Source organism: Eubalaena glacialis, chromosome 6, assembly GCF_028564815.1.
Source record: "Eubalaena glacialis isolate mEubGla1 chromosome 6, mEubGla1.1.hap2.+ XY, whole genome shotgun sequence".
NCBI lineage: Eukaryota > Metazoa > Chordata > Mammalia > Artiodactyla > Balaenidae > Eubalaena > Eubalaena glacialis.
Genome location: NC_083721.1, coordinates 26,650,367 through 26,678,111, shown reverse-complemented (window position 1 = coordinate 26,678,111; position 27,745 = coordinate 26,650,367). Strand labels below are relative to the sequence as shown.

At 37.7% G+C, this 27,745-nt stretch overlaps 1 protein-coding gene across 1 annotated transcript; it reads right to left on the bottom strand.

Annotated features, from left to right (window-relative positions):
- C6H21orf91 (chromosome 6 C21orf91 homolog) lies at positions 1-26,563 on the bottom strand. The gene is made up of 5 exons (XM_061192962.1): positions 26,480-26,563; positions 25,399-25,532; positions 3,185-3,721; positions 2,099-2,161; positions 1-345 (listed from the first exon to the last, which is right to left on the bottom strand). Exons 2-5 carry the CDS (start codon positions 25,523-25,525, stop codon positions 179-181), a joined length of 894 nt encoding a protein of 297 aa, XP_061048945.1. The 5' UTR covers positions 25,526-25,532; positions 26,480-26,563; the 3' UTR covers positions 1-178.
- Positions 26,564-27,745: the final 1,182 nt, after the last annotated feature.

Sequence of the window (27,745 nt, the reverse complement as noted above, 5' to 3'; positions counted from 1 at the left end):
GAAGACTAAAGTGTAATGATCTGCTTTATTTGACAAAGATGTTAAACACTGCCTTAAGTTTTGCAAACTTAATGACCATAAAATAATTGACCATAACTTCCTTCAACTTCTTCAAAGTGTGCATGCCCGGCAGGCCAAAAAAATGGCAGGCCATAAGAAGGATGTGTAAGTTTAGAGTTCAGTTGTTTATGGGTAGGTGTGACTTCATTCCTGTTCGTCCCATTTGCAGACACGGTAACTTGGAATAGTTCTTGAGAAGCTGTTCGATGGCAATGTGGCGGACATGGAGCTCTGAGGCCAAAGAATCTTTTTCTTGCACTTGGTGGGCTAACTCTTCAAAAACTTCTGTAAAGATTTAAAAAGTAGTTCCATTTTTAGTACACAGAAAGCTAATCTATGATTTATATTTCAAGTACTTTAATTAAAATGAATGCACTGGGCAAATGTTTGCAATGAAAGTAGTTTGAAATCAAGGAAACGGTTGTGTTTTGATCATCCTAGGAAGTTGTATGCTTTGCATAGCCAACTGGGATACTGTTTTCCTTTTCTCCATCAAATGAAATTTGAGAGTCAAGCAATGACTTAGAGATGCATAGCAGAAATGGCAGTTACAACTACCTCTGAGATACTTTTCTCAATCTGAACAGATCGACAGGTTCAATCAATTTCTAATATGACTTATGGACAGTAAAGTGCCCATTAGTACCCAGGTCTGGAACCCCCCTAAGAGGCTTTGGAATCAGACTACCTGAGTTTTGAACCCTTGTTCCGACTCTCACGAGTCTCAGGCAAGTAACTTAAACTATGTTTTTTTTTTTTTATAAATTTATTTATTTGTTTTTGGGTCTTCGTTGCTGCGCGCGGGCTTTCTCTAGTCGCGGTGAGCGCTTCGTTGCAGTGCTCGGGCTTCTCATTGCAGTGGCTTCTCTTGTTGCGGAGCGCGGCTCTAGGCGCACGGGCTTCAGTAGTTGTGGCTCGTGGGCTCAGTAGTTGTGGCACACGGGCTTAGCTGCTCCGCGGCATGTGGGATCTTCCCGGACCAGGGCTCGAACCCATGTCCCCTGCAATGGCAGGCGGATTCTTAACCACTGCGCCACCAGGGAAGTCCTAAACTATGTTTTAATTTCTTCTTATATATAACCTCGATAATGAAAGTAAGCACCTCACAGGGTTATTGTGAGTATTAAATAAGATCATAATTGTAAAGTACTTACCGCAGAATAAGTACTTGATAAATATAAGGTGCTATTATTATTATCTTATTATTCTGAGAGGGTGTGTGGTCAAGAAAGACTACTAGTTTTGGAGTTAAAAAGACAGGGGTTAGAATCCTTAATCTGTTACTGACTGTAAGCAACTAAAGCAACTGTAAGCAACTTAATGTCTCTGAAGCGCAGTTAGTTTCCTCACCTAAATGGGAATCAATTGTAGGAAAAAAAAAAAAAAAAAAGAAACAGTTGGGGAATGTGAACACTGTTTCAGCATCCTATTTGATGATGTTAACAAATTACTAGCCATTTTCTTTTAAAGATGTGACAGAGGTTGTGATTGCCTAAAAAATAATGTTATTTTTTTGAGAAAATCCTACACTATTTACGGACAAAACAAAATGTTGTCTGGGATTTGTTTTAAAATAATCCATGCTGGAGGTAGGGGTGGGTTGAGGGGAATGGGTGCACGCAGAGATGAAGGAAAAGTAGCTATGCTTCTGATTATAGTTGAAACTGGGAAAGATGCGTCAACGGTTCCACTATACTATTCTGATTACTTTTGTGTTTGGAAAATTTAATAATAATTAAAAAAAACAGGGCCAATACCACCTGCCTAAAAGAACTGCTAAGGAGCACACCTGCACAGTGCCTGGCACAATAGTAGGTAGTCAAAAACATGTTAGTAAGAGGTAGAGATTAAGTTGTTGTCTCCGTTTTCACCTAAAAAAGAACCTATTTCACCTGCAGTTCATAAAGAAGAATAAGAATTCTTTTTGCTCTGGAAACTCTAACAGGTTCTAATCCCATAATTTAAATGCAGATGAAGCTAACGGGATTTTCTGTATCAAAATTTGCACATGTAAAAAGCACTGACACTGAGTCTTTACCCTGTATTTGTTGTCGGAGCTCTGCATTCAGTTGCTTTACCTCACCAAGAGTCATCGAATTCACTGAAACATGAAAATATATTCATTATTACCATGACAACCTGGGAAAAGAAGTTATCTACACCACCAACACAATATCCTATTTAAAAGAAATATTTGCACTTATCTTCCCACATAACATTCGGCAGGGCCCCAAGATTCATTCATTAACTCCTAAAGTGTTGAGTTTTCAAGTTCTGACCACAACCCACAGTAAGAACATTTCACTCCCAGTCTACCTCCACCTGTAATAAAAGGTTCACTGAAAAATTCTTAGCATTAGGTCCAGTGGATTCTGATATTTCTCATTCTGTTTCAGTTTTTAAAAAGTGCTAGTCACTACCCATCAAGTTGATTTTGCTTAAGCACTACATGCTTCATGATGTGTAGCTTGAAAAACACTAAAGTGCTGTGGAAATAGTTTGAAAAATCAATTTGTCTACCTAGCTATATAGCCTTAGATAATTCATGTGTAGAATCATGGAGTTTTATAAAAATATACCCAAGGGCCCTTCTAGCTCTAAGATCACTTGATTTTAAGTCAATTAACATTATCTTAGCTCCTATGAGTTTTTGAAGAAATATATGCAGACTGAATCAGTCACTTTTTCCAAGTGCACACATTACCTTTGGCCTTTAGTGAAATGTCAGATTTCTGCTTTTGAAATGCCACCCCCAATTAGTCTTGTAGGGATTAGCAATGTGCCAGTGTGTGTTTGTCAATGGTTGAGGCTGTACTTCTAAACTATATGAACCCTGAACTTTCCAATTCACGGTTGTTGATTCCATTCCGTTAATAATTTAAAATGGCAATACAAATGATGGGACTGCAGAATTCCAATGGTTTAGGACATACTAAGGAATATTCCAAAGAAATGACGAAGAGTTTTAAGACATCTCATTTTTGCTAGGGTGAACCTGTCATTTAAATACTGTATTTACCAAATCTATAATATCACAGCAAAATTCTTGACACATCACATCTATAAAACATAAAAAAACCCAACAGAACTCCAACCTTTACCTTTTCTTCCTATTTTTACTTACATTCTTCTCTGCTGTAATGTGGATGCTGGGTATGGACATTAGCCTCTGGATTAGAGACTGTCTCTTCTTTCTTCTGTTCCTGGTTGTGACTATGAGGCCACAATTCACTATTGTGGCATAAAGTGGCACCTGAATCTTGTAACACAGCAAGCCCAAAGTCCGTATTTTCCCTCTGTTCCAATATTCTTTGTGTACAGTTTGAGAGGCCACCTGCATTTCCATCTATCCACTTTGCAGAATACTTTGGTACTTGGGAGTCAAACTGTGGGAGTAACTTTTTATCTGGCTTATGCCTGAAATTAAACAGGTGATGCTGAGGATTTTTAGAACATTCGGAATCTGAATCCAGATCCTTATTTTGTGCATATTGTACAATCCAGTTTATCTTCTTACTCAAAATGGTTTTAACTTCTTCGTAAGTACTTTTTGAAAGCTTAGATCGAGGACAATCCTGGTTTGCAATCAAATGGTATTTTTCAAAGCAGTCTTTATGGCCCCTTAATGATTTGGTGTGCAAGAGATTAGATTTTGGTATTCCTAAAGAAAAAAAAGAAACAGAAGACTTGAGACAGTTTTGTTTTTTATAAGGTGCATTAAGAAATACAAATCTTAGTAAAACACAGTCACTGATAATTTGTAAATCAGAGGAAAAATGCTGAAGAATATTGGTATTAATATAAAATACAGCCTAATAATTTATGCTTCAATTTAACTATTCAGTAAATTCTGAATAGCAGAAATATTAAATTCTTATGAATAGTAAAGCCTTTCTAAGGGCTTAATGATTCAATTTCAACCTCAGCCCAGAGGCATGTTGTTGCATAATATTAAAAAATACTACTGAACCAGCAGTTTACATTTACAGAATCTTGGCCTTGATATTATAGTGCTTTCTTCACTAATCCTCCTGAAGTACACACTTGCAAAAAATTTCTGTTATAGGCTCAGTAACAGAAATGCTTGACAATTTTTTTCCCAACAAAAAAACACAGTAAATCATGAACTTAAGTTATTAGTTATGTTTTTACTGGGGAAAGATAAACCAGAACCAGAAAAATACACATTAATAAAAGCCTCAAAAAGTCGATGAACTGTTTATTTTTTTGAGTAAGAAAAGCATCTAAAATGTTTTCACATTTTTGATACTTATTAAAACTTTATCAAGATAATTTTATCTCTAGAAGAAATGCATTACACACAATTATTACTCATATAGCAACACATTCAGTCTACCAAAATACAACAGCCAGTATAATTCTTCAACTCACAAATGTTCATTATGCACCATAAATAATGGATATATTCGTATTACATGTTTATATTTCCCAACTTTTTAGTACGGCTTAAGCATACTATCTCAATTGCTTTTTAAAATACAGAATACCTTTTCAAATACACAACACACTTTGAAATATAGAATACATTCATACGTTTTCATAAGTTCAAACCATTTAAGGTCAAACAGGAGTGCTTTTATACTGAAGGTGAATAAGGGATGTGGAACTGAAAATTAATGCCTGCTAGAATTAAGCAGTCTAAATCTGCTTAGCTTTGAAAACAGAGTAAGTGGAGAGCCACTCAGGTGCTAGGTTAAAAAAAAAGTTTTAGCTGACTCGTCAGAAAAAATTACATTCTGTATTCACCCCTTGTTTTAAAAATTGAAGTCGTAACAATTTTATTAACTGAACTGCAAACGCTGGCTAATACTAAGATAATGAAGTATTTGTACTTTTTTTTTTTTAAATTAATTTATTTATTTATTGGCTGTGTTGGGTCTTCGTTTCTGTGCGAGGGCTTTCTCTAGTTGCGGCAAGTGGGGGCCACTCTTCATCATGGTGCACGGGCCTCTCACTGTCGCGGCCTCTCTTGTTGCGGAGCACAGGCTCCAGACGCACAGGCTCAGCAGTTGTGGCGCACGGGCTTAGTTGCTCCGTGGCATGTGGGATCCTCCCAGACCAGGGCTCGAACCCGTGAACCCTGCATTGGCAGGCAGACTCTCAAGCACTGCGCCACCAGGGAAGCCCCGAAGTATTTGTACTTTAACGGCATTAAATCAGGTATAAAAGTGCTTGTGAATACTAATTTGTTCCAAAATGACATAACATCAGCCAATGGTGGGTCCTGCTAAGACTGCCAAAACCAGTGCTAACTGGGCTGTCAGTTCCCTCACAAGTAAGCTATGGGGCACACCTCCTAGACACTAACAGTTTAAGCAGACGAGAGCCAACGACTCTAACCAGGTAAATTCAACTATCTCAGCCTTGTTTCTTCCACTGAGTATAAAAACTGAACTTAAACAGAATTTCATACACGTTTTATTTACCCCTTTGGTACTTGTACTGCAACTGTGTGTGTATATATTTTTTACCAGTTATTGTCTGGTTGGGTCAAATTTCCAGCAGAATTAAAATATTTAAGCGCAAAACCTCACAGCTGTATTTCAAAACCTGGTAAATTAACATAAAAAGGAAGTTCACAAACCTTGATTAGAATGAAAATATTAAATGTATTGTTATTATGCATGTTTCATATCATAAATAAGACAAAAAGGTAGTTAGTATCAATTATAGACAAAATAAGAAATACCTCCATTCTGCTGTTTGATTCTAATACTTACTGCTAGGCAGAGAGAACCTGATAGCTTGCTTACTTTACTAACTTTGGAAGATTCATCAAAGAGCTTCTTTACTCTTTATGAACTCTCCTAGGGCTCACTGCCCTAAGATGAGGCAGACGGCTAGCCAATCCCTGAAACAGTAAACAGTCTCATTCTCACTCGGTCCACTGCCACAGCACTAATCATGTAGCAATGATTTAGCTGAATCTAAACACTGTAAATTGTTTCTCCTTTACTATGTATGAAAGGAAATCCTTCAGCATATAAAAAGGGTTCTAAACTAGGCTACAGAAAGGCATTATTTTTTGCTGTTATATTTTGTTTTTTGGGGTTTTTAAAATTCTATTTGGAATGTTCAGAAATTGTATTAAAAAAAGATAAAAAATTATATGAAACAACAAATTTCCTGATGTACCCCAGAGCTTCAACAACAAATCAATATAATAGATGTTTATTTGAAGAATAATGTGGGCTTTTAAAGATATTTTTACCCAACGTTGCTTCTTAGTAATTCATGTAATATAACTTTTTGTCCTCCAGAAATAATTTTTTAACTTTTACTTAAATCCCCAAATGAATGCTTGGAACCCAGTAAGCACATGATTATATGCATATTGGTAATCTGCTGAGATAAACAGCAAGTCAGAGAACTACAATATTCAATTTACTGTGAAAATACATAAATGTAAAATAAATTTCCGATTCAGACACTCAGGTGAAAAATCCCCTATAAAAGACATAAAAAAATTCATGGCAGGAAGAGTTCTGAATGTGGGAAATATTTCTACTTAGATGTCCCATAGGCTCCTTAAATTCACCTTGCCTAAATGACACGCCTCTTCCTCCATTTTTACCACCCAAACCCAATCCTCTTCCTGAGTCTGGTACCACCACCTGGTCAAGGAAGAAACCTGGGTGTCCTCCTTGACAGTTCTTCCCTGCACCCCCATCCCAGATGTTTTACTGTCCATCTTAACAGATTTTGTTCCCCCTGAAGTCTAGCAGTACAGCATATTAAATCCTCCTTCACTCCATTACTACTCCCACTACATTATCTGGGTCTTCCTCACCATCCCGTCTAGTTCTCACTTCCTGTAAAGAAGGCTTTTCTAACCAGTAACGTCTGAGTTAATCACAGCAGATTTTACAATTGCTTCTTCACTGGCCTTTTTCTCCTGCTAGAAGGTCAGTTCTGTGAGAAAGGGGACCATCTGTTTTATATGCATCCTTATTGTCCTAGTGCCTGGTACATAGCGAACACTCAAGAAAAATGAAATGAATAAAGGAAAATTAAAATTATATTAAAAAACAAACCTAAAACTTATTACCAGTTATTATTTGAGGTCTACTGCCATGAAGTTTTGCCCATCCTAGCAAGGTAACTAGGATGTGCAGATAGGCCAGGCTCTCAGAAGTTAAAGGCATCTTCCAGTGAAGTTACTCCTATGTTTATAGTTTAATGTTCCATTAGTCCCAAGAACTAATGAGTGGCACTGATACAGAAATGGCATTCCTGTGGCATCATTCAATCTGCCAAACAAAATCAGGAACTTCTATTCAATTACATATTTTTATTAGAAATGTACATACAGTGAATATACAAGAAGGCTATTTTATGTAAACTGTAGCTCATTCATCAGATCTGTACCTGTAACTTCTTTAGCTCACTAAACATTTAAAACTTGAATCAGTTTTAAAGTTCAATTTGAAAATGTTTGTCTTATAAACATAGTTTAAAATATCCCATGCAGTAGCAGAAGAAACAAAAAATTTAATACACAGACTACTTCATATACTTGAACAAATTACTTTTTAATCTAGAAAAGAATGTGAGTAGCCCACTTAATTTGTATCAGCAATATAGGTGTAATTGTATGAACTCCTGAAGTGATTTTTTTTTCCCACTTTATCAGTTAGAATATAAGAGAAACAACCACTGCTATTATCAGAGATCCCAGTGAGTTTCCCAACTGACTTTACAATTTTAATTGCATTTACAAGTGTAAACAGCTCTGAGCACCATTTATTTCTTCAGCAGCTTTTGAAAGGCAATGAATCTAAATGCAATTAAATAAGTTGATACTTTTGAGAAACTGAGTTATAAGTAATTTCCAAACCAGTTCAACAGAAATTGCACTAAAACTTCCTTACTAATAAAAATTCTGAGGGCCAATATAATTGACATCTTAACTATCATAAAATCTTTAAAACATATCACAAAGATGTCCATGTAACTCTGTGTCTTGAGTTCATGATTATTAGAGAACCAAGACCTTACTTGGCAACTATAATTGCTAATATTTTTTAAAAGTATGTACTAGTTTCTTCTGGATAGAGGCTGTTTAGAAATTTATATAGGCAGTGCATTTCTTATTTATTTATTTATTTATTTTTGGCTCTGTTGGGTCTTTGTTGGTGCGCGTGGGCTTTCTCTAGTTGCGGCGAGCGGGGGCTACTCTTCGTTGTGGTGCGAAGTCTTCTCATTGCGGTGGCTTCTCTTGTTGCTGAGCACGGGCTCTAGGCACGTGGGCTTCAGTAGTTGTGGCACACGGGCTCAGTAGTTGTGGCACACGGGCTTAGTTGCTCTGCAGCATGTGGGATCTTCCTGTACCAGGGCTCGAACCCGTGTCCCCTGCATTGGCAGGCAGATTCTTAACCACTGCGCCACCAGGGAAGCCCCTAGGCAGTACGTTTCTGTATGAACAGTGGTATTTTAAAAAGTTAAGCTGTTTCTATTCAATAGTTTTCTTTTTAAAGTCTTCCCACTTTCATTTCTGATTTTGTTACACCATTCTCACATACTTTGAAAACCCTCCCACTAACCCATCTGGCATGCTATCCCCATTTTTATTCTTTAAATTCCTCTTTAGGATCAATTTGCTTTAAGAAAACTCGGTTAAACTCATAAAAGAGCAAGAGCCACTCAAATGTAGATCTTCCTGTCTACCTATCACTGTCACCCTTTTAAAATAAAGATATTTCCATGCATATATTTAATATGCCTATTGTAGTAACATAATTTTTCCTCTCACAGGATGATACTCCAAATGGCACTAAAAAATAGCCACAAAACCCAAAACACTTAAGAGTTCTATGACATGTCCCATTACCTTCTGCTTTTACCCCCAGCCTCTTGAAGAAGATCTTATTTATGATTTGGTGGTAATTAGGTAAGCTAAGCAATCTTTCCCTGATGGTTCCCTAGCTGGTCCTGTCAAACAGTACCATCTCTCAGCCGACTACACTGATGCTACATGCCTTTTATTTCACACGTTCTCAAATATCGTATCATCTGACTGACTGCCTCATGCATGTTTACTCTCTGTCAGTTAGCCTTCCTTCTGAATTTGACTACTATATTTCATTTCTCAAAGGACTGGCTTCATATAATTTGGTATTCCATAGGTAGAGTAAATATAATACAACCAATAGTTGGATGTAAAGCTGTAATACATGTTACCATATCAGTAGGAGACTGGAAAGCTCTAAGGGAGTAAGCACTTCGACTTTTACTACAAACTTAAAAGAACCAGAATTAGAGAACTGGCAGTATTCGTTTTCCAAATGGTGGGTTTGTGTGTTCTTTCTTAATTTTTAAATAAGACAAGATAATTTAGTTATGATTTAAGTTCCAGGTTGTTAACAGGCTGTGAAGAAATTTTAAGCACACTGCCTTTAGACATGACCAACATTTGTGCAACAATTCACGCAGTACTGCTTCAAAATCTTTTTTATGGAGGCTCACATTTTGCCCAGAGTAAAGACTTTTCCAAGAGTTAAGGTGTTTTCTTTTTCTGATGATCTTATCTTGGTTGCTAGGAAAGGGAGAACAAGCACCTGCATGTTTACGTGTTGCCCATATTAAGCCATGTTTATGTGCTTCTTTAAGTAAGTGTTAATTGTAAAGATGGAGGGAGAGCTAAACTTTGTTGTACTACGAATGGAAGGACTGAGCTGCTACGCCTTTGTTTTTGAGGATCAGGTTCCCATTTCTGATAAAAGGACTAGAGGAAAAGTTCTGTAAGTAGAGGTGGCACACCCACAGCCTGAAGTCTGGATCCATACTGCAGCAAGTTAAGTTTAGCCTACAAGTGTTTTTTTTAAAAAAAAGATTCACTTACAATTTTCAATTTCTTGGTTTCTCTTAAAAACAAAATCAGAAGATCTGACAGCAACTGGCTAGTAATGAGAAGCAGCTACTGCCTGAAAACTGGGTAAGTGCTCTCCAGTTCAAACAGCCCTTATCCTTCCTTTCGTGAGTGTGCAGGTACTTGTGACCTAGCAAGCTCCGTGGCCATGTTGGTTAGTGACTCTCATAGTATACTCAGACTCTGTGATGACATAGGTCTGGATTGCTTCTGTGTAAATAATGGCTGTCCCAATGATGCTTTGACACCCAAAGCGACCAGGCTACTCTGCATTTGATGATCAAGCAGCAGCCAAGCCACGATTCAAGAAGAGTTATTACCATTATATCTACTGCCAGTCACACACGCAGTGGGAGGATGCTCAGATTGTCTATCCCGTCACCGACAAAAGGCAGATCAGCCCGAAGGTGGGAAGGCGAGGATGGATAGTTGGAGCACCTACTTCCTTCCTGAAACCCACAATAGGACAGGCTTCTACCTCTTGGAAAATTTTACCAGTTGTCCTATGTGCCTTAGTGAGTACTATGATAAACAGTGCTCCTTTCCCCACCCCCTCATGCCATTTACAGTCTGCCGTATTCAAATACCCAACATAGTGTTTAAAGGTAATAGGTAATTGCTTATCTCCGCATTGGAAGCAGATGGAATTACTGGCAACTGTACTAAGCCGATATACAGATGGGTTCAGCAACTTGCTTCTTCCACATTTTGAGAATCACTGCCTTAAAGAAAGACATACCAACAGGTGGTCTTTAGACAGCATATTTCTGCTTAGGAGATGTTTATGCCATTTAAAAATTTTTGTGTGTGCTAAGAGGATTAAGCAGTTGGTCAAAGCAGCTTAATCCAATAAAGGAATTATAAGGGCAAATTTCAATCAGCAAAGTGTTCAGAGAGATGATGTTAAAAGATAAATCTCAACCTCAAATAACCAAGGTAGCCACAGTAGAACTGAGTTCTTGTATTGATGGATGTATAAACTGCAAATGATTTGTCAAAAAGAAAACCTTTCTCAGTGAATTTTACTTTTTCATTATAATGGTTGGGAAATTGGGGAAACACACCTACATAACAACTGTTTATTACTAACAGGGTACAAAAAAATAACAATCCACACTCAATTCTGCTCTCAAACTTAGCTACCTGTTTTAACGAGAAAGGTCCAATAGAACTCTCTGTGAAGATGGACACGTTCTCAATCTGTGCTATACAATAGGATAGCCACTAGCTACATGTGGCTACTGAGCCTTTGAAATGTAGCTAGTATGACCCAGGAACTAAAGTTTTAACTTTAATTTTAATTAACTTAAATTTAAATAACCAGATTGTGGTTAGGTTACCATATTGGACAGGGCAGCCTGTCCATAGGTAATTGATGAAGTAAAAGGGTACTTGGAAAAAAATATGAATGGAAGCTATCCATGTTCAGGATACTAAGCTCACAGTAGCACAGAATATAAAAAGCTAAAATTGTTTTTCTAGCACATTAAAATATATTTAGACTATAATTTTTAAGTGGCACAAAGAATTAAAGTTATATTATAAAAAATTTTAAGTCAATAATCCAGTTGACCCAAGTAACCCTCTACTTGTTCCATTTTTCTCCTAAATAAAACTTCCCTAAAAATAGGCAAGGTTAAAAAGATACACATTACCTAAACAAGAGACAGTCTGGAAAAAAGGCTTTCATAGTAACACCAGATGAAAGAGGATAAACCATTAAGACAAAGGAAATTTATGGGTTCAAAAGCAAGAAATGTGATAGCCATATGCACTCTGCCCTTTATCTCCTGAACTGCCTGCCATCTGCTCAGTTAAGGTTTTGACTGATTTATTTTCTTACAAATAAGAAAAACAAAATGAAAAGCTGTCCTGCAGCTATTTATAAAACATCTGTTTTGCATCTCAACTTCTCTGCTTATATTTGAATCACTGTTCCTGAAATTCTAGTTGACTATTCCTTATATAAATGCTTTATAGCAGTATCTATTAATTAGAGATTTACTAGCAAGTGAATTTGAAGGCATTTATAATTCAATTACTACTATAGGTAGTAAATGGTAAAAATTAAGACTGATGGGAAACAATCACTACAATTCACCAACCATTTGATTAGAAAAACTAAAGATTAAAAAAAGGCGATAACTGATGAATCATACTGCGAAATATTAAAAAAAAATTGTGACTGTGTATTATAATTGAATCATAGCAATTCTAGAGTAAAAAGAACTTTGATTAGAACAAAGGGTTTGGAGAACTAGTGTACAATAAAATCATTCCATGATGAAACAAAGTTTTAAAAATTATGGTCCAATGCAATGCAACCTTTTACAAAAATATCAGCGTAGTAGAATTTTACCTATTGACATGAAAAAGATGTTTCTGATATATTAAATTAAAAGACTGGTTATAAATAGTATATATAGCCTGATTTCATTTTTTAAACACAATTTACCACACACATGCATACTCTACTGCAGAAAATAATTTAGAAAAACAACATACCAAAAATATTAAGAGATTATTGGTAGATAGGTGGGATTATAAATCTTAAAATTCTTCTTGCTTCCTGTATTTCGATTTTTCTGTAATAGGCATAGTTTGCTTTTTTAATGGAAAAAAAGACTTTATTATGGGAGAAAGAAAATCTTTTCTCATTTTAAATAGTGAAAATTTAAAACATTAAAAAAAATGCCCATAAAGAAACATTTTGGTTTGGGAAAGGAAATAGTGTTCCTTAGTCCGAGACAAATTAGGTTTTGTACTGTATGTTCCAATGAACTAAGTAAAACAAAAAATTTACAACTGAAATGGTAAAGATACACATAGGTAAAATATCCCAATATTCTGAATTTTTTTTTTAAATTGAGAATTTCCTTAGGCTAACAATGTATCTATCAAAGGATAACCTTCAAATGAAAGAAGTCCCCCTCCCCCAAAGTAAGATTATAACGACAGTATAGTTTTATCTGGCAATCCTTGTTGGAGGCCCGGAAGACTTCAAAGGGAGTGAGGGAAAAAGACACTGATACATGAACAAAACTCATACTGTTGAGAGAAACTGTGGGGAAAGGATTGGCTGGGCAGCTCCTACATGAAGGAAATTACGGCAGCTAGAGCAGAAAAACCTACTGAAAGCTGAATCAAAAAGGTAAACTCAGGATAAAGTCAGACCTCCTCAATGTACATAAAACAATGAATTATTTTGGCAATGGAGGAGTTGTTCAATATACAAACAAATCATAGTAATCTTTTCAGTAGAATTTCATCTTTTCAGATGAGATGAAAACAAAACCCTTTTATGTTTCAATTTAAATCAACACGAACATTTGCATCACATACTGTAGTTACCAAAGAGCTCCTACATTCATCATCTTTCTGTGATCCTCGCAGCAGCACCGTGAACATAGGCAACAGTGTAATTTATCATCACCTCTATTTAATACATGTACTCCAAAAGTTAAGCAGTTGCATACTAGGAGGATGAAGTCAATGGTTCAAGACAGAGGGAACTAGATAAACAAAAGTGTGCAAGTGAGAAAGAAATGGAGGAAAAGAGAGGAAGGGAGAGAGAGCATGCACAAATGATTGGCCTGTAGAGTGCCTTTGAAGGGTAATAAAAGATCAAGGTAGACAGTTAAGCAGATACCTGGTCATGAAATGTCCTACGTGTCATGTTAGGGAGTTAACAGCCTAACCAGAAGAAAATAGTAAGGAATCGAAGAGTTCTAGGAAAATGAACAGCATGATCAGATTTGCATTTTAAAGACCTTACTGGTGATACTGAGAGAGAACTAGGGGTGTGCGGTAGTGATGGGGAAAGGGGGGTAAAGTCTATGAAACTGATTAAGTGGGTCTTGAAGTAGTATTGGTGAGAAGGAATAAAGGCCTGGTCAAAGGTGTAGCAGTGGGAATGAAAAGTCAGGAACAGATTGGGGAGAATCAACAGTACTCAGGGACAGACTGCATGGAGAGGGTGGGTGGGAGGGAAGCAGTGAGGGAACAGGGTAGGGTTGCTGCAAGGCCACAGGCCAATTTGCCTTTGAGAACTGAAAAACCATCCCTGCCAGGGTGCATGGCTTGAAAAGCAGAGCTTAGGTAAGATTTCAGCCATAATTCATCACTGCACCTACACAACTTTATATGGACAGTCCTGAAGAAACTGGAACCATTCATTCGCTAAGGGCAGTTTTTCAAAGTTTGGTCCTGAAACCACCTGCATAAGAGTCGGCTGGGATTCTTATTAAAATGCAAATTCCTAGACTCAACTGTAGACCTACTGAAACAAAATTTCTGGGGTATAGGGCCTGGAATTCCATGTGAACCAAAGATGAAGGAAATAAAAATGCATGTGTATATGGAAATAAGGAGAGAAATTTAGTTTGAGAAACTTAAATTCAAGACAGCTGTAGAATATCTAAATGGAGAGGTCCAGCAGGTGGTTGGATATATATTGATAGGTCTGGTGCTTAAAAGACAGATTTGGCCTGTGATATGTTTGTGGAGTTCCATTAGCTTACAGAGGTATAGCTGAAGCCAATGCAGTGAAAGAAACAGATGAGTGCAATATGAGAAAAAAAGAAAGACAAGGACAGAATTCAATGAAACACTAGTATTTCAGGGACCTGTAATAAGCAGTGACCCTAGGAAGAAAAGAGGGCAGAAATACGAGGCCCGAGATATTTTATCACAGAACCCAGGGAGCTGAGTGTTTCAAAAAAGAGGGAAATGTTAAATGTCAGATTTTGAAAACGGCAGGAACATGAACCTATTTATTGTGTTGATAACTAGGAAGTCACTGGTGAAAGCAAAGGAGGTATGCCAGTTACAGGGGCACGGAAGATTAAGTTGGGAGGAGAGACAGAGGGAGACAATGCATGAACACCGCTCTTTCAAGAACTATGGCTTAAGGGAAAGAGAGGAAAGCTTTTTCCCTTGATTTTTTCTTTTTTTTAAACATGGGCGACATGAGTATTTCTGCCATTCTAATCATCTTTTTGGTCAATCTGCCAGGTTACGACGGAGAAGATAACTGTAGGTAGGCAAGATGATGTGTCAGTATACGATAAAACAAATGAAGGAGAGGATAAATATATGAATGAAGAGTGGGTGGTAGAAAAGAGAGACAGAATGTAAGAAGCATGAAATTAAATTGTTCTGTAATTAGTCTCTACCGAGAATTGTGATATTTTCTTTCCGCAGATACTTATGACTGCTATTTCATTTGGTTAGTAAATACACTGGTAATCTAAGGCTGAGTTTTCTGGAGAACTGTCTGATTTACTATATAGGAATTATATTTTATTATATTGTATTTATTCTACTTTGTAGTAGAAATATAGCCAAAATGTTGATTGACATTGAATTGAAACTTGATTGTTGATATACTGAAATTATTCTGGTGAGATCTGGTCAAGATTATGAAGGATACTTTAATACTAAATAACAGAAATGTGCTCAGGGCAAATACTACGAACAGTGTTAGTGAGGAAGTAGTAAGAATACAAAACCTTTAAAATCTTTCCCAACACTTAAAGATACTATAGATCCTCTTTAATATTTGAAGATAAAAATATAGAAGTATGAATAAAAGAGGACTTCATGTTAATTTTGAAACACTTCCCCTCCAATAACACCAAACTTCAACATGTGAACTCTGTTTTCAAAACAGACTAGGAATTATCATTCACTAAATTCACTGTAGATATTATTCCACCGGTTATCATGAGTTTTAGATATTAAAGATGTCATTTAAGTATATCTGTATAACACTTTAGAGGTTAGAGCCGTTTTTACTGTCTATTAAATTTAATCTCCACGTTATATAGGAAATAAACACTAAGTGTGAATTTTAAATAAGGTAATACATGGAAAAATGTATCAGCAATTGAATTTATTCTTCATAAAAGGCAAATAATCCTATATCACCTTCCAATGTACCATATAACTTATTCTAATGTCTTTTCCGTCCTCTCATGTACGCTTCACAAGTTTATGTTTGTCTTGTTAACTGCCTTATCCTTAGCTACCAGAACAATTTCTGGCACACAGCAGTTGCTCAATTAATATTTACTTAATCAATGTGTATAAAAATTGCTATGAACATAGCTTTAACTCTGAGATTCAGATTTTGATGGGTACACACAAACCATTATTTTGCCTTACTGTTATACAGTTGAGACAGTAATGCCAAAAAGCTAACAGAAATAGATACACTAGTTTAAAATTTTTTGTAAATAGACAGACACTGTTCCCCTTTATTACAAACTATAAATCCAAGGCTCAGTGTTTAATGGGTTTATTCCCCTTATCTAAATCCTAATGTGTGCCAAACTGGATTAGAATAATTTAAATCCACTCTAACTAGAACTATAGTTGATAACATTTTGATAATTCTGCAATGTTACTTAGCCACGTTGATTTCATTTATACATTTTACGTGTAACACCTTATCTGAAATTCACAATGTTAATATCCTTTATAATGTGGAGATTAAATTTAAGATGCTGTAAAAGCACCTTTGAACATCTACAGTGCCTTATAAATATAAAGTTATGTTGTCTTACCACCTGTTTCTTCTCTCTCTTTCTGGAAAAGTGTTCCAGGCGACTACCGGGGCAGATGAGCAAAAGGGACATAGCGTGCAATTCCAGGATTGGTGCTGATCTTTTCACTGTTGTTTGCACTGTCTGCCTCCACTTACTTAGAACCCTATTCCCTCGTCAGAGGAAGACTAATCAGGATAAGTATGTTAGCCTCTATTACTTGAATGGTTGGAAGGACGGAGAGCAGTGTTAGAAGAACTGCCTCCTCACCAGCTGACACCTGTATGATTCTGTAGCAAATGTCAGTGTACAGCTCAACTTCCTTGTCCCTTCTAGGCAGAGACTAGCAAGACTGTCATGTGTGTGTCTCTTCTTCCTAGTTCTTTCCTCCTCTCTGATAATCATCAATCTAATCCAAGAGTTCTAAAAGACCACATTTTCTTGACAGACTATTTAGATTGTAATCTATATGGAGATTGCATCATCTCACTCTCTTAGGTCATGAGAAATGTCTATTTTTGGATATTCCACCAAATGTGTATTAATCAAATAATATCATAGGTAGGAAAAACTTTTAAAAAGCAAGCATTTCTTGGGACCCAAATTTTGTTCCTTGCTTGAACATTCACATTTGTGTAATTCATCTGTAACTTTGCCTGAAAGTTACTTAATATCTCCTAGATTCTTAAGAGTTCACGCAATTTTTTTTGGAAGGAGAAATGATTTAGGCACTTGACTTTTTGGAATCAGATACCTTAGGTTTGGACTTCCAAGCTATGTGATTTTGGACTAGTTTCCCAGACTCTCTACTCATTTCCCTCATTCATCAAATTGGGATAACCTAGCACCTAGCTCATTTAGTTGTATTAAGAACGAAATAATGCATGTAACACAGAATACCTGACAAACAATACCTATTATTTAGGTAAGTCACTTACCTAAAAGTGTAAATCCCTTAAGTATCTGACAGTTGGACTAGCTTCTCCCAACTAGAGAGTGATTATTTCACTTCTTCCAGAGTAGAGAGAGAAACTTATCTTTGTCTTCTTTCTTCACAGGCATTATTTTGCATGCAACAGAAAAATTACTCTTTATTTCTGGGCAGCTAATTTCTCTTTATTAACTCTCCAGTAACAGTTATTCAAATTATTTCAATCATGAAAAGTGTATCCCTTTTCTGAGAATAGATACTAATATTTTTGACCTAAGTATTAAAAGATTTTCAATCTAGATTTAATTTGTTTCCATATAACTCATAAAACATTTCTTTTCATCTTTGTCAACACACTGGAAGGAATGAATTATGAATTTGAATCAGAATGTCATTTTTATCTAACAAATCCTTTATTTATAATTATGATGTTTCTATTAATGATATTCTGGGTTATATATTGTTTCTTTGTTTTCAACTTTAAATCACTGATTTAAAGAACATACTTTTATTATTACTGATTTAAAAAGCACTGTGGATCATCAAATGCCTTGGGGGTCAGCATTATGAGCAAACATCACTATGCTGAGGTGTTCTGAATAACAAGAGTTGCAGTGTGTAAATGAATGTAGAAACTCCCACTCTAAACACAGCTCTGTTTAAGACTTCTTGCTCTGTGTTTGGAGAAAAATACTATGTCTGTTTTCTATCTTCCTGATTGAAAAAGATAACCAGATATCACTCTTAGTACTATTCGCTACATTTTTCTTTTGAATATGACACAAAGTTCTTCTATTGTTAAGATTTGTAAAACTTTTAGGAGACTCCAGAAAGATCTCAGGCAATTCTGTGAAAGGGCAGAAAAACAGCAGAAGAGTTTCACTGTGGGCCAGTTTAAGGGAAAAATATAAAAAAAGACAGTTCTCTCAAGTCTCCTTTAGACTGATTCACTCATCAATCACATTCTCGTTCATAACTTCTTGCCAGTCCTTGTACTACTGCTGATTATATACTAGTAAATAAAAGACTCTAATCCATGTTTTTACCCAATTAGAAATGGGGGAGGGGTGGCGCATTAAACAAACACATAAGCAAATAGTTACAGCAACAAATTATAGCAAGTGCCATGAAGGAAAGGGCGCTATGAGGACAAGCAGGTTGGGGCTGACAGCGGTGGCAGGGGCGGGAAGAAGTGCTAGGGCAGGGAAGGCCGCTTTGAGAAGCACCTTTCCAAGCGCCAGGGCGGGCAGGTTCTCTCCTGCAGCGCTGCCTCGCACGCATTTTCGCCAGACATGTAAGTCCGTACCTTCTCCACAGTGCGCTTCCAACCCCAATGCTTCTGATCGCAGGGGTGGAGGGGAATTCACTTACTTAATTTATTTACTCATTCATTTCGAAAGGAGATACACGTGGTGCAGAAATAATAGTTTAACTTTAGACATGTAGTCGGAAGTACTTACGGGAAGTACAAGTGAAGATGTCTACAAACTAGTTGCATATATAGATGTGTAGCTTGGGGATGGGGAGAAAGAGGTAGGAGGAGATCTGCTAGTTATCAACACATAAAAGGCCATGAAAGCCCGGACAGAGCGACGACGGAAGGTCTAGGACAGAGCATGCCAACATAAAAAACAACAACAACAAAAAAGACACTACAAAGATTATCAGGACTAATCAGAGGCATTAGGAAAACCAATAAGTGAATGCCATCAACATAGCAGGGCTGGTCTGCAATTTAAAACTTAAAATATGGCAAAGGTCAATGTCCATTTCTCACAGTGGTTACAACTGCTCTGACACCAGAGACCTGATCTGAATCCCTTCTGTGTCAATTACTATCTATATGACTTTAGGGTAACTTTATTTGACCTCAGAACCTTCATTTTGCCACATATAATTGAGGGTACTACTATTTACCTCTTAGTCCTGATGAGAGACCTCTATAAACATTAGCTGCAATAAATGCTCCATTATGCTTAAAAATCAGTTGGTAGAGTAAGGGTTTACAACCATCCTAGTCACTTCTACAAGCATTTTAGCCATATACTGTATCACTAAATAGGAGAAAATAAATATTAATCATTTCCTATTTAAAACGTACATGGGCATATACCTGTAGCTGAACTGACAGAATAGTAACACACACAGTGGGAATTCCCTGGAGGTCCAGTGGTTAGGGCTCCGCGTTTCCGCTGAAGGGGGCACAGGTCGATCCCTGGTCAGGGAACTAAGATCCCGCGTGCTGAGTGGCGTGCCCGCCCCTACCCCCGCAAAAAAACAAAACCAGAAGTAACTTGCCTGTGGTCTCACAGCTACTAAATGTGGATTCAAATCCAGAGAGTCAGGCTCTGGAGTGAGTGCCCCCACCAGGAGTTTTTGGACCTCAGTGGCACAGAATTAGGAACCTGTGCTCCTAATCACCACGCTACAATTACTCTGCAGCTTCATTGTGAGCATCAAGGGCAAACAAATAAATCTGAGCTCCACTGCTTACACTGCCAAGTATTCTTGGAACAAATGGCAGCAACTGGAGTTCAGCCTTTTGAATTAGATTCTGGCACAATCATTTCAAGATTAAGAAATAAAAATATAAAACTGCTCTTACTGGTAACATTTGAGAACCAGTATGACACAATCAACTTAGGTATCTTGCCAAGAAAACCCAACTAGTAAGTGGCAGGGTCAAGATTCAAGGTCTGAGTCCAAGGCCCACATGCTTAATCACTAGAGCAGAAGTGAAGCAGTAGCAGATGTATCCAGCTGTAGAAAAGCAATCTTCCCTGTAAAGGTATGAGGAAGGTGGAATTACCACGTTAGTCTATCATGAACAGAGGCTGGGAGAAAGCAGGAAGTAGTTTTCCTAAGTTTATAATATCTAACATACCTATAATGAGCAGTAGCATTAATCATCACATTTTCTGACCGAGATGGGTCAGAAACTTGAAAATTCTTATCAGCTTTTTGGCAACAAGTTCACATGAGATCTGGCTGCATGCCTATCCTCAGAATACAATGCCTCATTCTGTAAAAATCCCTTCCAGTTCAAACTCCTGGGTTAGAAGAATCACCAGAGCATTACTTGTTGGTCTTAGTTTTAGCTCAAATAGTTTGTCTTCAATGTGGTAACCTTTAATTACTAGAAAGGCCTCTCTATGGCCGATTTTGCTAGGTGCATACTCAATGTCCTTTGTCCCTTTCTTTGGAAAACACTGATTTTATTTGGAGCAGCTTCTCTTGAAAGGGCAGTGGAATGTGTAAGAAATTGTTAGGTGGGACTTCAGGAAAAGCTCCTTTTTAGATGCAGGAGAGAATGCTAACATGTATCTTTTGTCAGATGTCCTTTCTTTTCTGTCTAAGGAAGCAATGGCTGGAGTTCTAGCATCCATCCTGGCTCATGAGATGACTGACGATGGCAAATATGTGTTAAGGAAAGTGGATTAGAAAAACAGAAGCAGCTTGAGTCTTTCTGATCATGGAGCTACCATACCAACTCCAGATTCAACTTCTTTTAATACAAGACATATAAATATCCATTCCATTTTATTTCATCATTATTATTTGGATTTTCTATTACATACAGCCAGACCTAACTCCTAATGGAATATACCATTCCAACTGAAATTCATGTACGATCTCAATTTTAAATTCATCCTAGACTTTAAAATTAGAAAGCTTAAAGTTAAAAGGAGAAAAAGTTGGGAGTAACTAAAAAGAGGCCACCATTATTAGGACTGCGATAAAAATCTGGAACCTGGCTCCTCAGATATGGGTTGTTAGTTAAGTCACAAGTCTTTACCAGATGTTGTTAGCCTAGTTTTATTTTTAAAAAATATTCTATAATTTAAAGTTATCACCAATTAAACCTACATTTCACTTCTGTCCCTCCCTACTCCTGTCCAAATAATGAGATTTTACTATCAGAGCCATTTAAAAAGTGTTCAAATTTATTTAAAATGGAATTAAAAGGCAGTTAAAGAAAAAAAACATTAACCTTTCATCTGTATTTCTAAGTATATCAAAGATAGCCAAGCTAAAGTTCAAAAGGCATATTAGGCTTTATATTTAAAAGTGCTCTTTTAGTTAATAGCAAGGCATGATGTTTGTCATTACGGGAGACAAGAGAAAGAGGTTAACGCCAGATTCAGTTAGCAATATACAGTCTCCTTATCACAAGTAAAGTGGTGGGCTTTTACTTAAGTGGAAAGATGCTGATGTGCCAGAAGCAAGTCAAAGGAAGAGCTGTTGACAGGCTTTGAGTAGTTAATAATCAGTCTTGACTTCCAAGCTAAGTCAAGATTTAATATTGAGATTCAAACTGCTTCCTGACTACTGACCATGTGAACCATGTTTTGGTCAAAGACACAGAGAATCAAGGAAGAATGAGATTAAAAGTGAGCATTGGGTTCACCGGTGCCTTAACCAACAGAAAACACCTATAGACTTTTCTGGCTGGAAAGATTACTAAGGATCTGCATTGGGGTCTGTTTCTAGAAAAGTTCCTGGGAAGTTCAACAAATTAGAGGAGAATGAAGTCTGAGATGGATTTTACAGTCCAAGATGGACTTAGTAAGCATTAAAAATGCTTACTAATCAACTAGCAAGATCAACTCACACTGAAAACTTTGGCATAAGAGGAATTGATCTTGTCTTATAAAAAAGTTTCTGTAGAATAGAAAGGAAGTCAATTATTAAAGGAAGGTAAAAATACTAATTATTTGGACAGTATTTTGGTACAAAATGAAAACTGACAGTATGAAGTAATAGATTGGAGCCCTGGATCTCTCTCCCATCCCCCACCTGTAGTTTCATTTCTGACTTTCTTATATTACAGTTGAGTTTCATTACTGGCTCCTGACCACTCTGGGCTACCTTCCTCCCAGACTTAATAGCCTAGGGAATGGTAGTCAGTAAATAACTTTAGAGATTTTAGCACCATGAACCATGAGGCATATTAATGCATTTGATCATACATGCATATAGCGTCTTAGTGTCAAGGACAGGCCATCAGTATTAAGAAGTTTAAGCATCTATCTCCTAATCCTAGAAGTAGACAAGTAATTCTAATGGTGAATTATAAGTGCCCCCCCCAATCAATCTCCTTAAAGTGCATTTCTTAGGTCCTTGAAGTATATCACCTATGGGTTGAAAGTATATGAAATGTAGGTACTCGTTTACTTTTAAGTACTGTAAAGTGACAGAAAAAAGGCAACTTAGAGCCAAGCTCAGAATATGAAATCTCTCCTACAAGATTAGACTGTCTTTTGTTTATCTAGCCTCTTAGCTGAAAAAAGAATAGAAGGCTTTAGAGCAAACTCAGCAATTAGAAAGCTAAGAAACCAAGTAACAGCAACATTACCATACTACAAAAAAGTTATACCAAAAACAGTAAAGTTAAATGTCATATTTTTTAAAAGTCCCTCTTACTTATCTATTTATTGACTGGCACTGTGCTGAGAATTTGGTAGGGGAAAGGAAACTTCAAAAACATTTTAAAAGGTTTACTGACATAGACAAAGAATATAGTTTGTTATTTTTCAGGTATGTGATTACTTTATTATCACTTTTTTCCATTGATTTTTTAAAAACCTGTATACTGATATAAAAATCGAAATTTTGAGAAATTCAGGGTTCTCATTTCCCTCCTTTTCCCCTAAAATTCCTAATACTTAGAAAAAAATCTCATGATATTAAAATGGTTATACGCACAAGCTCATCACTGTAGTGAATATAAAATGTATTTGTGAGATCTAGGAATTGACTTCAGATAAATTGAGAAGAAAATTCTAAAGTAATTTTTCTTATGAAGATTTAATTGGCATTTAAAAATATAAAACCTTGAGTGTACATAGAATATAGAGGGAAACGGTTCTAATACAAATTGAGAATTATTTTCGTCTTTTAAGTTAAAGACAACTCTTATTTCAACACGTAGGGCTTATGACAAGCTTATATACTCAGATAAATGTTATCAGAGATGAAATATTTATAAGATGGTACCTGAGGAATACTTGTATATTCTCTATACAGTGATGAAGAACCAGTTAAAAGGCATTAAAAACAGGCTAGAAAAGCAAATATGAAAGTTTACATTTCGGTAGAAAAATCCTATCACAGCATGAACAACACTAATGATTTAGCAGGAAGCACTGATAAGGAAAAGTTGGCTGACCGAATATCAAGGAGAGCAATTAGGACTCAGGAAAACAGGTTTCTAATATTAGCCCTATCAACTAAAATAACTACTGACAGTAGATCAATGGAATTAAAATCACATATACTAGAACTAGATTGGCAGGCTTCAAAGCCCAGCACTGTCATTCACTGCTGAGCAACTTCAAAGTGCAGTTTTCAGGTCTTGAAGGTTAGACTCCATCAACTTTAAAATGGATAATAGTAGCCATCCCAGAGCTATTTTGAGCTGAATAAGATAATCCATGTAAGGTGCTTAGTACAATGCCTGGCACATAGCAACAGCTTGCCATCACTGCTAGAGCAACCTTGAACAGTCCAACTACCTGGTTGTCAGCTTTCCTCAATGTAAATACAGGTTTGGCTGAGTCATTTCTAATGTCTTTGCCCATCTGAAACTAAAATCTACAATGTAAAAGAATATATAGGGCCAACTCTATTTCTAAAGAACATACATTTATATCTTTCACTCTAGCATGATTAAGGACATGGTAATTTAAATGCTACAGAAGAATCATGTTTTTAAGTCATCCCTTTGAAATTAGTTATAATGCTACATTTACTAAAGCCTAAGTTTCATGCGTTCTATGCAGCCCACAGGAAATCCATGATCTTCCATCTATTATCATGTTTAGCAACTACAGTTCTGAGAGTACAGTGGCAAAACTGTCAAAACCAGTATGATCTTAAATGGAAAATGAATGTCATATAATTAACTCTACATGTTTTTAGTAGTCTACTTATGGTTATAATTTTGACTTTTACTACAGAGTATCTAAATATATTAATTTGGTGCCTACAACAATTTCTGAAAAACAAGTCTTAATAGGAATCTCAAGGTAGATAATCCTATTTTTTTTTTAATGGCACGAACATTTGCTATTTCCTATTTAATAAATAAAACAAGTAGAGATAATACAAATTAATCTAAAGATCTAACAAAATCTCTCTACTGAAATGTTACAATTCAAAATTCAAATGGCAGGCCAACTTTTTTTACTGCCAGAATATTAAGATTCTTTTTTAGTGTGACTCAAATATTAAAAAAAATATCAGAATTTATCATGGTAACATCAAGATTAAGGAAACATATCCCACATGTTTCTCAGGGACAAACTACTGATACCCACAGACACATTAACTGTGCACCAACACAAATACTTTAATAGAGATTTTTTTTTAAGTATTTGGAGAACTCTTTTTCGTATACTCTTAAAGATACGACTGAGAAATTTTAAAAGCCTTTTTAGTTTAAAAAAATTATTAAAGGTGTGTGTGATCGTTGAAAAGAGGTTATCTAAAATTTTTAAAATGTGTTGCAGATAATAAGATAGCACTGGGGGAAAAAGTTATAGCTCACCTCAGTAAGGTACTAGCACGGTAGGCCAAAAGAATAAAATTATATTCGCCTATCAATGTAAATGTTTGGTTATGTTATTTCATAATATTAAAACAAAACAAAACACACACATGTGTTAAAATCTGACAACTTAATAAACTCTCAAACCAGCAAAGTTTACTAGTCAATACTCATTCCTCATTTTTATATTGTAAAATTGGGATTAATGCCGTGGGAGTTAAAAAAAAAAAAAGTTTCTCTTAAATTCATAGCTGTGCTACCTTCAGTTTCATTTCCAGAAACCCTTATCTTTAACAGATCTCCACTTCATACTTGACACAATTTACAATCATTCAAGAAATTTTAGTTTTACCTTGTAACTAGTTGAGCATAAAGTAGTTCTGTAAAGTTCACGCCATAAAATTAATCTACACTGTGTCCTTACCATCAATATTTAGCTCAAAACAAACGTGGCAGAAGGAGAGTGTTTCTTTGTCTGTTCCCAGTTTACAAACACTGCAGATGTTGTCATCATTCAAATCAATGCTTACAAACTGCTCCTCTTCGTTCATAGTGCCCCTATTAAGAAACAGAAAAAGAAAGTTACACAATTTCAAGAACTTGCCATTACGGCAATATTAGGAACTTCTAGGAAGACAGAAGGATGCTGTTCAGGTTATCTAATGCAACAGCCCTATCAAACAAGCAGTGCCACACTTGTACTTCAATATTATACTTTTATTGTGCAAAGACACAAAGCTAGTAAAACTTAAAGCCTTGCCGTAAGTGACACTACGCCTAAGCGCCTTTTTTGGTCCTGTGTTTTATTTAGTTGAGGGGGTCTGACGGAAAGCAGTTTTCGGGTATTCTAGCCCACCCCCATCCCTGACCAGGTGTAGAAGGAGCTTAGCAGCGACACCTATTCAGCTACCGGAGTCTGTCAACCTACTTAACGCTGTTAAAGGTGGGACGAACGATCTGCTCGGGACACTGCTTTGCTAACTTCATTGTGGGAACCTTAGATCCGTTTCGCTAGCTCGGCGTAGCGAGGTTTCCTATTCGAGATCCGGGGCAGGAAAATGCACATGGAAAAGTGAACACTAGGGAGGGGGGCCCGGCCGCTTACAAAGCATCCTCACGGAAGGTCGGGCAGCGGCTCCGCTGTGCGGCTCGGGCACGGCCGGAGGCGGGATGGCCAAGCCAGGCTGGGGATCCTGGAGCCCGGCCGGCGGGAGCGCCGCGTCCCCTCGCCCCGGGCTTCCTCCCACCCAGGAAGAAGGCGTTCGAGGGCCACGGCAGCTGGTCCATGTGGACTCAGCGCCTCTGGGAGCCGGGTCCCCCGCGTTGGGGGCGCGCGCTTGCCCCTCAGGGTGCCGCGGACCCGTGTCATTCTCTCCGACCGTCCGTCGGGGCAGCCCGCGCGGAACAGCGCCAGGGGCCGCGGGGCTCAGAGTGCAAAGGCGGCGGGACCGAGGGGGTGGGGACCGGGGCGCAGGCAGTCGTGGGCAGGGGAGCTGGGGCTTTACCGTCCGGCTTCGTGCGCCGCCGCAGCCGATCCGCGCGGCCCAGGGTCCTCCACTATTGTTTCCGGCCGCAGCGCAGGCGGCCGCAGCAGAGAAGGCTGCCGAGCGCCGGCCCCGCCCCCTCCCGCCGGTGCCATCCCTCGGAGGCTCTGGGGGGGGATGGGGGACGGCGCGGCTGATAGCGAAGCCGCGCGCTCGCTCGGCGGCCGCGGGCACCGCCGCTCCCCTGCTGCACCGACGCCGCGGCCTCAACTCGGATTTTCTCTTGATTCCGCGCCTCTTGGCCGGGGTCTCTTGCCGTTCTGTGGAAGGTAGCTCCTCACACGCCCCCTCCTCTAGGCAAGTAGATAGAGGAGTCCGTTACCACCTCCCCCTTCAGCGTAGTGGAAACTACTGCCCCCGGGCGGGGGCCGCAGGGGGCGGGGGCAGAAAAGTGACGAGTGGATGGGTGAGAGGGCCAGAGATGCGTGGGTGGAACTTCGTGTGAAATCGGTAGACTGAAGCAAAATAGTATCATTGAACTTTGAGTTAGGTGCCAGTTGAAGTATTTAATGAGGGAAAAGTTCGTTTTCAAGTTTCATAATTTAGGAATAATCTTAAATACAGAAGCTTATTTTTTACAGATTGTCTTAGAAATGGGGCTCCCCTCCCCTGTAATATGGCGCATTCCTTACACGCCCACGAGTCTAATCCCGGAGCCCCACCTCTTACTTTAGGTCCTCTTTAAAAAGCTGATCTCTTTTTGCCCACTTTGCTTAACATTTTAAACCATTTTTTTTAAGGTTATAATTCATGTAACACTTTCACTTACATTTTCTATTGTAATCCTCAAAACAGCCAGAGAAGAGAAACGAAAAGAGGTCTCTTCTTTTGCATTCGAAAAATGACTAACCCAGATTATCTGTTGGTTAGAAACAGAGCTGGGACTTGAACCCAAGGCTGCTGACGTAAAATCGCTGCTATTTTCCAGAGCATCATAAACAGCTGTACTGGTTACACCAACAAAGAGAAAGGGGACTAGTTGTCAGTCCACATGTAACCGATGGTAGGAATGGATTCCATAGATCTTGGGAACTTTTAGACCGAATTGGCACTTGATATAAACCATCAGTGCCCCAGACAAGTGGTCTGTGTTTTTGCTACTTGAAGTGTTGGAGATGAACCAGCAACATCGGCCTCACCTGCCTGGTATCTTGTTAGAAACGTAGACTATCGAGTCTCACCCAAGACTTCCTGAATCAGAACCTGCATTTTAACAAGACCCCCCAG

What these genes read in the sequence shown, in the direction of transcription:
- C6H21orf91 (XM_061192962.1), bottom strand. Translation starts at nt 25,525, where the DNA reads ATGAACGAAGAGGAGCAGTTTGTAAGCATTGATTTGAATGATGACAAC. An exon ending in TTTTGAGCTAAATATTGATG is followed by an intron (nt 3,722 to 25,398) that starts GTAAGGACACAG and finishes TTTTTTCTTTAG; the next exon opens with GAATACCAAAATCTAATCTC. An exon ending in GCTCCGACAACAAATACAGG is followed by an intron (nt 346 to 2,098) that starts GTAAAGACTCAG and finishes AAATCTTTACAG; the next exon opens with AAGTTTTTGAAGAGTTAGCC.